This window comes from Lithobates pipiens, unplaced genomic scaffold, assembly GCF_037356315.1.
Source record: "Lithobates pipiens isolate NorthernLeopardFrog02 unplaced genomic scaffold, aLitPip1_a1.2 Scaffold_30, whole genome shotgun sequence".
NCBI lineage: Eukaryota > Metazoa > Chordata > Amphibia > Anura > Ranidae > Lithobates > Lithobates pipiens.
Window position 1 is genome coordinate 10,402,957 of NW_027507791.1, and position 12,048 is coordinate 10,415,004.

The 12,048-nt window shown below is 42.7% G+C and overlaps 1 protein-coding gene across 1 annotated transcript in view; it reads right to left on the bottom strand.

Moving 5' to 3' along the window:
• Positions 1-5,485: 5,485 nt before the first annotated feature.
• Positions 5,486-12,048, bottom strand: part of LOC143942403 (cholesterol 24-hydroxylase-like) — a 57,440-nt gene continuing 50,877 nt past the window's right edge. The window contains exons 12-15 of the mRNA XM_077463683.1: positions 10,193-10,303; positions 8,323-8,411; positions 7,230-7,296; positions 5,486-6,182 (exon numbers count right to left, since the gene is read on the bottom strand). Coding sequence (XP_077319809.1) covers positions 6,036-6,182; positions 7,230-7,296; positions 8,323-8,411; positions 10,193-10,303 — 414 coding nt within the window. The 3' untranslated portion in view covers positions 5,486-6,035. The remainder of the gene's footprint in view (positions 6,183-7,229; positions 7,297-8,322; positions 8,412-10,192; positions 10,304-12,048) is intronic.

The following is a 12,048-nucleotide window of genomic DNA, read 5'->3' on the forward strand; positions in this document are numbered from 1 at the left end:
GCCATTTGAAAGACATTTGTGCGGCTTCATGCACAGATGCCTATTGAAGTCGCAACACGAAATCACCAAAAGTAAATCGCTGGAGCTACTTTTTGGCAAATCGGTGCGGCGCCGCAAAGTCAGAGTCGTGCCCATTGCCGGCAATAGGCTACAACTTGTCATGTGATTTGACTTGTCAAAACGCATGAGAAGTCGCTTCAATGTGAACGGGGGGGGGGGGGGGGGGGTTATACTGTGTGTATCTATTGCAATTGAAGCTAATTTGCATATTGCCTACTAAAGCGGGAGTCCGTCGGGAGTTCCGCCGTTTTTTTTTTTAAAAGCCAGCAGCTACAAATACTGCAGCTGCTGACTTTTAAAATAAGGACACTTACCCGCCCAGCGCGCACGCGATGTCGGCACCCGAAGCCGATCTCTCGATCGTCTCTCGGGTGCTGCCGCCGCCATCTTGGGTATGGGAATCAGGAAGTGGAGCCTTTCGGCTTCATTTCCCGGTTCCCTACTGCGCATGCGCGAGTCGCGCTGTGCTATAAGGATGGTTCCGCTGTCTCTGGGATCCGTGTGTTTCCCAGCAGGCAGCGGGGGACTTTCGTAAAGGGGTGTCGATTCTGCAGAATCTACTCCCCATTCCGCAGATAGCTATGCCAGAAGTGGGTGCAGATACCTGTACTGTACAGGTACCTGCACTCCCTCCCCCCTGAAAGGTGCCAATTGTGGCGCCGGAGGGGGGGGGATTCCAATGAGCGGAAGGTCCACTTTAGGGTGGACCTCCGCTTTAACTACTTCCAATCTGAGGCCAGTTCTGGCACTTCTTTCCTACGTGTAAAAATCATCATTTTCTTTCTAGAAAATTACTCAGAACCCCCAAACATTTCTTTTTTTGTAGCAGAGACCCTAGGGAATAAAATGGTGGTTGCTGCGTGGTATTTGCGCAGCGATTTTTCAAGCGCGTTTCATAAATTTTAAGAAAAAAAAAAAGAAAGTGAAGTTTTTTTTTGTATAATATGAAGATGATGTTATGCCGAGTAAATAGATTGATTATAGCAAAAAGTACAAAATATGGTGTTTTTTTTTTCAAAATTGTCACTCTTCTTTTGTTTATAGCACAAAAAATAAAACCTGCAGAGGTGATCAAATACCACCAAAAGAAAGCTCTATTTGTGGGGGTAAAAAAAAAAGAAAAAAAAAAAGGAAGTCAATTTTGTTTGGGTGCAACATCGCACAACCGCGCAATTGTCAGTTAAAGCGGCGCAGTGCCGAAACGCAAATGGCCTGGCCATTCAGCAGCCAAATCTTCCGGGGCTGAAGTGGTTACAATTGCCTAACACTTGTGGAATGGCACCAAACCTTGGTACTTAAAAATCTCCATAGGCGAGGCTTTAAAAATGGTTTACAGGTTACATGTTTAGAGTTACAGAGGAGGTCTAGGGCAAGAATTGTTGCTTTTGCTGTAACGTACATGGCAATACCTCTTGTGTGATTTGAACGGCGTTTATATATGTGGGCGTGACTTACATATGCGTTTGCTTCTGCGAGAACGCGGGGACGGGGCGCTTTTATATATTTTTTATTCTTTAGTTTACACTTTGTTTAAAACATTTTTGATCACTTTTATTCCTATTACAAGGAATGTAAACATCCCTTGTAATAGGAATAGGGCGTGACAGGTCCTCTTTATGGAGAGATGTAGACCCCACACATCTCTCCTTCAGCCGCGACCTCGTCTTTGTTTACTTCCGCCGGCCCGAACGTGACGTAATAACGATCGTCTGGTCACAAGACATCTCTATGGTAAACTTCCGGTGGTGACCGATTCGTTCTCCTGCATACCGATTGCAGGGGCAAGCCCAGGGAAGCACCGGAGGGTCGGCGGGTGGGGTTGGATCCTTTGACAGGCTCTGGCCACAGCTATCAGGAGCTTCTTTTGTTCAGCCGTCAGCGGTAAATATAAACCTATTTGAATTGTTTGTAGAAGCACTAAATATTGTTTTTGAAACAATCTCATTGTTACAATACATTTCCTTTTAGAGTTCTCCCCTCAGTATTCCCCCAGAAGAAGACCCCTACTTCCAAGGTCGAAACGCGTTGGGGTTGGGGAGCATAGTATGATTGGATAAATGTTTATATCATTCTATGTCTTTTTGTATGCACTCATGGCTGTATTTTTATGTACATGTCCTAGCTAGATGTCCAGAGCTCGTGTTTTAATACATCAACGTCCTTTTTGTATTTTCACTCAATAAAATATTTATATTTTTCTAAGGAAGAGAGAATAATTTTCATTAATGTTTTGCTGGCAATAAAACCCCACGGGGAAATCTTTCCATTTCATGTATATCCAGGGTGTGCAGAACTTTTAACCTCATCAATACCATTGCCGTTCCTTTTCTTTCTGTAGTTTAACCACTTGACCTCCGGAAGATTTATCCCCCCCTTCATGGCCGGGCTATGTTTTTGCGATGCAGCACTGCGTTACTTTAACTGACATTTGCGTGGTTTTGCAAGGCTTATATTGCAGCCATCACCAACAATCACGCCAAGTCTTATTTTCGGGGAAACAAGGTAGGCTTTCAGGGTACCTGTATGAATGATTAAGACATCCCCATATTGAACATTTTATACACAGACCCCTTGGTGTTGTGCTTTTGAAATTCATTTATTTTTCTTTTGAACTAAAATAGTTAATTAAAAAAAAAAAAGCAAAAAAAGTATTTAACATAAAATGACAGCTTATATCTTTTAATGATTTAATAATCATTTTATTATTATTATTATTATTATTATACAGGATTTATATAGTGCTAAAAGTTTGCACAGTGCTTTACAATATAAAAGGAGACAATACAGCAATAATACAATTCAATACAAGAGGGTTCGGAGGGCCCTGCTCCTGAGAGCTTACAATCTAATAGATGAGACTTTATCATGTTCTTTGTTCTCTATGTAGAGCGCCATCTGCTGATAAATCCTTGGCATCACAGTTTAAAAGAAATATCTTTTTTTTTTATAAGTCTTTGGATTAATTTTTGGAAATATAAATCTTCAGCCCAGAGATGTAACTAGAACCTTCAGGACCCCAGTGCAAGAAACCATGAAGGTTTCTTGCACTGATCCCGGGGGGCCCTTAACTCCCGTTGTGTGGCCCCTTATTAACCCCATTTCACACTGCTGCAACTTATTATTATTATTATTCAGGATTTATATAGCGCCAACAGTTTGCGCAGCGCTTTACAATATGAGGGCAGACAGTACACTTACAATACAAATCAATACAGGAGGGATCAGAGGGCCCTGCTCGTTAGAGCTTACAATCTAGAAGGGAGGGTCAAGTTGAAACAAAAGGTAACTTATCATGTGACCTGTGAAAGTCACATGACAAGTCAAAACACATTAATTTCAATGGGTGCCGTCTTAAAGCAGTAGTCAACTGCAGTTGATTGGGGGGGGGGGGGTCCCCTGCAAAGCAATGTCATAAAGTGCTAGTATGCATCACATACTAGCACATTACGAGAGGCTTACCTTAGAACGAAGCCTTCCAGAGCTGCAATGTCACAGCAGAGAGGGCTGACATCTTCCCCCTGGTCGTCCTTCTGGGTTCAAGTCCTCCATCTACATGAGTGGCAGGCGTACCTCCCAACTGTCCTTGATTTCGAGGAACTGTCCCTGATTAGGAACAATGTCCCTCTGTCCCTCATTCCTCCTCATTTGTCCCTCATTTTGGTCTGATCTATATAGATGCATATAAAATAAACCTTTTATCTTTCAAAAAGTGTTTCCCAGTGTTAAACCTTTCATCTGATTTCTAAATTGCTGCATTTATACATTTTAAAAGCGAATATAAAGGAATAATAGTTGTATAAAAAAAAGCACTTGTGGATTTATTTAACCTTTTTTTGGGTTAATTCTCCTTTAAGAGGGTGTGGTAGGGGGCGTGTCCTATGCCTACATACATTTGCTAGTAGGTGTCCCTCATTCCCATCTGGAAATGTTGGGAGGTATGGTGAGGGGTGTGAGATGATGTCACTACTGCGCATGTGAAGCCGCCGTTTCCAGCACTGTATGCTGGACCGTCAGAGCACGTGTGCTGGTTACGTCACCGGCTGTATGTCCTAAACTATGGGTGCTCAACCTGCGGTCTCCAGCTGTTGCAGAGCTACAAATCACATGAGGCATTGCAAGGCTGATAGTTACAAGCATGATGGGACTTGTAGTTCCACAACAGCTGGAGGGCCACAGGTTGAGCGCCTTTGTCCTAAACTATGCAAGTTTAGGAGATATTTGCAGTACCTACAGGTAAGCCTTACTAAAGGCTTGCCTGTAGGTACAAGTGGTAGAACAGAATTTACTACCACTTTAATCTATGCGACGCGTAGTGACAAAAAACAAAAGTCCTCTGCACTATTCTGCGACTTTAGTGCGATTTGAGTGCCATAGACTGCGAAATTAACCACTTAAGGACTTAGGCCTATTTTTCAGACTTGGTGTTTACAAGTTTAAATCTTTTTTTTTTTTTTGCTAGAAAATTACTTAGAGCCCCTAAACATTATATATGTTTTTTTCAGACATCATAGAGAATACTAGGGCGGTCATTGCAATACTTTATTTCCCACCGTATTTGCTCATCGGTCTTACAAGCGCAATTTTTTGGGGAAAAATTACACTTTTTCGAATAAAAAAAATAATACAACAGTAAAATTAGCCCATTTTATTTTTATATTGTGAAAGATGATGTTACGCCAAGTAAATTGATACCCAACATGTCACGCTTCAAAATTGCGCCTGCTTGTGGAATGGCGACAAACTTTTACCCTTCAAAATCTTCATAGGAGACGTTTAAAAATTTCTACCGGTTACCAGTTTTGAGTTACAGAGGAGGTCTCGTGCTATAGATATTGCTCTCACTGTATCAATCACGGTGATACCTCACGTGTGGTTTGAATGCCGTTGTCATATGCAAGCGTGACTTACGTATGCGTACGCTTCTGCATGCAAGCTCGGCAGGACGGGGCTAGTTTAAAAAGAAAAAATTTTTTTCTTATTTAAAATTTTACACTGTTCTTTAAAAAAAAAAAAATGGTGTCACTTTTATTCCTATTACAAGGAATGTAAACATCCCTTGTAATAGAAAAAAAGCTAAAATTTTCTATTTGCATTTTTTAATTTTACTTTTTATTTTGACACTGTCCTTTTAAAAAAAATATATATATACTTGGGGTCACTTTTATTCCTATTACAAGGAATATAAACATCCCTTGTAAGAGAAAAAACATGACAGGACCTCTTAAAACGTTATAAATTATTATATAGAAGGTGGGTAGGGGGTGGAACCAAGGTAAGGGGGGGGGGGAGTCAGAAGGGGGGGGTATTCCTGTACCTATTCTCTGAGACAAAAAGCCCTGGTTGGCTATATGCTAATATTATAATATATATATATATATATATATATATATATATATATATATATATATATATATATATTACACACACTAAAAAATTAAAAGTCAGCGGCTACAAATACTGTAGCCGCTGACTTTTAATATTAAGACACCTGTCCGGGAATCCCGTGAGGTCGGTACCCCAGCTGATTTTTCTTTCGGCTCTCGGGTGCTGCCACCGCCATTCCTAGCAGCTTCACAGCCAGTTCCCTACTGCGCATGTGCAAAGCACGCTGCTCTTTGTGAATGGCCCAGCAGGGGGAAGGAGACGGGCTTACTGCGGGAGCATTGTAGCTGAGCCCCCTGGACATCCAGCTACCTATACTTTTCCATAGAAAGATATGGTCATTTTTGGTCTGGAAAGGCTTATTTACAGTAAAAGCAGCAAAAAAAAAAAAAAGTGTCAAAAAATAAGGCAGAAAGTTCTGAAAAATTATGCCAAAAAAATGTACAAAGATTTTAATGTAGTTTGTAGTTCCCCGAGTTATAGGAATTCAACGCCGATTCCATACAGAAGCTAGCTGTTCTCAGTAAATCGCCGCAATGATCAGGGATAAAGTGTTCTCTGGAAGAATCCAGATGGATTATGCTGCATTCTTCTCAGTGCTTCTCCCGGAGTTTAAGACGACATATCACACCGTCCATGGGGCGGAGCGTTCCTGCATCCAAAATGGTAAGCCTCTGACCCGCCACCAGCTCAAAGTCAACTCTCTGCAGCAATTTGGCCATTATGACTCTGGCCTCCACCTGTGTATTGGCAGAAAAAGCAAAAGGTTTATTAAAGCGGAACTCCGGCCTTTCCCTCAGTCTTGCACAAGTGTACCGTCTCCTCTCCTGGACCCAATTGGCTTCCTCTGATTTCATTGCACACTGTGAGCTTCTCACAATGTGCATTAGAAGCTGCAGCAAGTCCCCGTCTTATCTTGGCTGTAGGCTTTTCCTCCCCAGTCTGACTATCCATGGTGCAACACTTTAAATTCATTGGATTTTAATTATTTAATGGAGGCTCAGCATGCACAGGGGCTTATTAGGACAGGTAGTTTGAAGCGCACTTACTCACAGTGTGCATTAGAAGCTGCAGCAAGTCAGACAGAGCCTGCCTCTTTTCCTGGCTGGGGGACATCCAGCATCATCTAGCCCAGGAGTCTCCAAACTTCCTAAACAAAGGGCAAGTTTACTGTCCTTTAGACTTTAAAAGGGCCGGACTGGGGCAGAGTGAGTAGTAAATGTCCTGGTGTCAATGGGAGTAAATAGTGTCCCATCCCTGGTGTCAATGGGAGTAAATAGTGTCCCATCACTGGTGTCAGTGGGAGGAATAGGGCCCCGTCACTGGTATCAGTGGGAGGAATAGTGCCCCGTCACTGGTGTCAGTGGGAGGAATAGCACCCCATCATTGGTGTCAGTGGGAGGAATAGCGCCGCATCATTGGTGTCAGTGGGAGGAATAGCGCCCCATCATTGGTGTCAGTGGGAGGGATAGCGCCCCATCATTGGTGTCAGTGGGAGGGATAGCGCCCCATCATTGGTGTCAGTGGGAGGGATAGCGCCCCATCATTGGTGTCAGTGGGAGGGATAGCGCCCCATCATTGGTGTCAGTGGGAGGGATAGCGCCCCATCATTGGTGTCAGTGGGAGGGATAGCGCCCCATCATTGGTGTCAGTGGGAGGGATAGCGCCCCATCATTGGTGTCAGTGGGAGGGATAGTGCCCCATTATTGGTGTCAGTGGGGAGGAATAGTGTCCCGACAGTGCTTTCAGGATAGGAAACACACCGAGATATAAAATGATCCACATACCTGTGCAAAGACCTGCCCAATACAATTTCGGGGGCCAAGAGAAAACGGGAAATACGTAAAATGCGGTCTGTAATAAAAATAAAAAAAATAAAAGAAACGTGGATCAATACCAATGTTGTGTCATTCTGCTACTTCACTTACCATTACCAGGAAACCGAACAATTTATAATGTAAAAAAAAAATATTTTTTGGAGCTGGAGGTCCACCATCTTTATTAAAGAACAGCAGGCTGAATTTCCACTAAAACAGGCCACACATTACATCCAATTATATAATCCCTGTAAAGCCCTATTTACTAAACATACATGGAAACGCATGTTTCTCGCACAGCGCTGCCGCTTGTAGACGTGTGTGGGTGCCATTATTGTTAATGATACCCTCATGCATCTAGCAAACGCACGTTTTCAGCCACCCAAACGCATGTTGCCGCAGTATCATGTGGTTTGTTGCAGTGCAGTTAAAAAAAAAAAAAATTATGCCTGTTGTACTTTTTGTGCATTGCCGCGCATTTGGCCACCCACTGACATAAAGAGGCTGTCAAAAATGCCTTTTCTGAAATGATAACTAAACTGCGGCAGCCGGCAGGAAAGTCCTTTGTACTTCCCTTTCCCCCAGAACAGGGGTGTACCTACAGGGGTGGCAGGGGTAGCAATTGAGACATGGTTCCATTCTGCAGGGGTCCCCCATATGCCTGCATAGGAGTATTGGTGGGGGCGGATGCATATAGGAGGAACTGCTCCCCTCCATTTTCCTCCTGCAGCTGCTGAATGCCTGCGAAAGGGAGAGGAGGAGAAGTGGGCATTCAGCGGCTGCAAGAGGAAAATTAAGGGGATCGGTTTCTCTATATGTAGTCACCCCCACCACTCCTAGTCAGCTTCTTTCCCTGAAAAAAAATAATAATAATAATAATATTGTTAAAAAAAATAAAAAAGGTAAAAAAAATAAACATAATAATGAAATAAATCAACAAAAATAAAAGAAAAACTGATACCAGTGGCTGAATTATTAGGGTTTCTTGCACTGGGGCCTTATAGGTTCTAGTTACACCACTGTCCCAGTGCAATACTTTACTTTGGATGCAAGCAAAACTCACTTGGGAGAGCCACGGCTAAATCTGTCTGGGTTAAAAGTGAGTGGATCTGAAAAAAACTGCTCCATCCTTCCAGTAATGTAGGTGTTCAGCTGTAAGAAAAGGGAAACAAAAAGAAGTATACTTCTCAGCTCCATCTAGTGGCCATGTTGTGGTATTTTCCCCATTCACACAATTTTTTTTCAATGAACAACATTCATTCTGCAGAGAATCACCAAATGAGAGAAAGCAAAACTGGTTCCATTAACCATTGATGAGTCTTCTGGCTCCTCTCACCCCCTTTTGCCTATAGTTCTTAAGCTGAATTTTGTCACGTGTCCAAAAGATAGACCGCAGAAGTAAACAATATTAAAAATGACTAAATTTGTTTACATTGAAGCTTGGAGCTGTCCCCTCTAGACTGCTGCCATAGGCATTGGACAACAAGTTAGATCTGGCACCTACTGTCTTGCCCAAGGCAACCCCTATTCTCCCACATTGCTATGATTACTTAACCTCCCTGGCGGTACGATTATTTCGGATTTTAGGTGCTAAAAGCGGTACCATTATTTTGCATGAAAATTTGGCGTTTTATATTGTAGTCCTGTAATTCTTAGGAATAACTCTCTTAAATCTGTCCAAACCAGAGTCTAGCAGACATCCCGGGTATGATAAAGTTTGAAAAATTAAATCATAAATTATAATATAATAAATAATTATAAATAATTGTACCAAATAATAATATAACAATAATAAAAATTATTCAATAATGTAATCAAATCAAAAACACTGAAATTTGCTCAGTTGCAGAATTGTCACTGTCATTACTTTTCAGTATTTGATGAAGGATCTCCCCACAAATCGCTATCGCTCAATTCTGCGAGTGATTCTAATTTATTATCGCTGTTTTCTAGCTGGTCTAAAATCATTTTTGATGTAAAGGGACAGTTTTGGTTGCTATGGGCAATCTCCAGTTTCCAGGCATAAAGAACAGTTTTTATTATATAAAACTGCATGCAGGACACTGGGCAGACCACTAGGGACAACGGGGATGTGAAATATTTACATACAGCAATGTAATCTGTAGGATTACATTATACTGTATGTTTACTGTTTGTTTCACTTTTTGAATTTGGCGCCGATCTCCGTGCCCGTGCGTCGCAACGCTCGCAGGGCACGGAGATCGGCGATGTAATGCATCGAGCGAGACACGGCTCGCTCGTACAGCGGGGAGACAACGCTGGATCCGAGGGAGGAGGTGAGTAAACCTCCTCCTGGATCCAGCGAGGCAGTCCCGAGTCTGACTCTGGGATACCGCTTTTGGTATGAAAAATCCACCCCGAGTCAGACTCGGGAATACCGTCAGGGGGGTTAAAGCAGTGGTCTCCAAACTGTGGCCCAGGGGCTGGATGTGGCCCTTTGTTTTCCTTTATCCAGCCTTTGGGGCATAATTCTCCGCACTGTAAGCAACAGTGGTGCATAGTTTCTGCCACTCTTTTCCTCCCACTGACACCAACCATGGGGCACTATTGCGCCCACTGACACCGATGATTGGGCACCATTTCCCTCCACTGAAATCATGACATTTTCTACTCCCACTAAAGTTTGAAGGGCAGTAAGCCAGCCCTTTGCTTAGAAAGTTTGGAGACCCCTGACTTAGAGCAATACATGCATTCTAGTTACCAGTACTTTGATCAATGGAGCCTAATGCTGTAATGGTGTTACTTCTCCATTATTATGGTTCAAATATTAGAGTTTTTTTTTCTAAAAAGGAAAATGTTGTTAGCTTCCAGATCTTCCTTTTATGCAGGACCCAAAAAGGACCAGTCCTCATGGGAAAGGGCAAGGTTAAAGGATGGTAGGGAAAGCTCATTGTGTAAACTGAATTTCTTACCAGAACAGACGTATTTTTCGGAATCCTCACTCCCTTGATCACCACTTCCTCTGACGTCTGTCGGGATGTTCCTGCTATGCTGGGGTACAACCTCAGAGTCTCTTTCAGCACCTGTAAAAAAAGCAGTGGCTTGTATATGTAAGAGTGACTTTGAACACATACTCTTAAAGAAAGACAGATGGAAGACAGCAGCTACACCAGAAGATAATTTTAAAAGTATTAAATCTGAACAGTAGGATGGATACCTGTTCTCCTGAAAGTCAGCAGATACAGTTCTGCAGTGGGTATTGGCAGTAAAGGTAGTCCACCAAAAATTGGGTAACTTGTAGACCATCACAGATGGTGTTCTTTGCCACCAGTAACTGTGTCCCACACCTTGTTCCATGAAACTCTCTGAATCTTCTCCATGTGGGCAACCATCTCAACCCATAGCCAGCTTGACTTGGTCCTACTACCCAAGCATTTAGTACTGATCAGTGGTCCATGGCCAGAAAATGTAAGAGCTACTTAATTCACCTGGTTACACCTGCATAAATGAGCCCACAAGTGATCCTAAAAACCGTAGGGACCCATTATTGGAATGTCCAGCCAAGGAAATTACTTTTCTTAAAAAGTTTTACTAAAAAGAAACTGATATTATAAAGGTCCAAATAATGGCATAAGGGTCCTCTTGAAGACTTCACATGGTCCTGCAAAGAGGTATTTAGCCACTGATGGTCTGGTTGTGAGTATTTATCATAGGCTACTGTAACAGAACTCTTGCATCAGGCCCAAACACGTGGCTACTTGACACAACCTACTGGAGCTCTCCATGGTTCTGCTCTACCCATACACCAACACACCAGAAGCTCAATTCCCACATTATATACTGTCAATAAGAGAGGAGATCCAGCCCAGACTTGCTAACATCATGTAGGAGACCACCCCAAAGGGGACATAAACCTCTTGTTACAACTGTAACCAGCCAACTCTGGTGTTTTCAGGGCAGTGCCGATTGTTCTCCTGAGAGCTGCCAGATAAATTTGAAGAGGAGATTATAAAATTTCACAGCATTTTTTACCCTTCAACCACAGGTTAAAAGGAAAGAAAAGTTCTTGATCCTCCTATCAACACAGTCTGTGATGATGGGGAAAAAAATAAAAAAAAAAAAATAAAAAAATCGCTTCCTCAGCACTATTGTGTTCTGCCAGTTTCGAGCCTTTCCCACCAGCAGATCACCACCAGTAGAACACAATGATCACATGAAAAAAAAAAACCCCTAGCAGGCTGGTTGTACTGAAGTTGATTGCTAGATCAACTTCAATACAATTTAGCCTGCCTATAGATGGATCAAAATTTGTCAGATTCATACTGATCCAGCTGAAATTTGATCCATCTATGGCAGCTTAAATGAAGTCTAACTAAAGATCTATATAGAGGAATCAGGACCTAGTCCTTCCTCTTGCTGGTGATCCCTCTAGTAATATAAAGATCTATATAGGGGAATCAGGACCTCCTTCCTTCTGTTGGTGATCCCTCTAGTGTAGGGTTGCCACCTTTTCTTCACGCCAAACCCGAACACTTTAGCGGCCTGGGACACCTTTGGGTGCCCCAAGGACAATAGTACTGTGGTGTGCATAGCATGCTTTAAAGAACAGTGGGTGTGGCCAAATTGCTCTCGCTGACATCATTGCCCTGCCCCCTCCAGTGATGCCAAACCTGCCCCCAGACAGTCGCCCACAGCCAATTTGTATGTGACTGTCTTGGTTACTTGGGGAGCCACAGCCTGATTTGAATAATGTGTCCGGGTTTCAGTCCTCCTGAAACCCGGACACATGCTTCAAAACCCGGACTGTCCGGGTGAATCCTGGACAGGT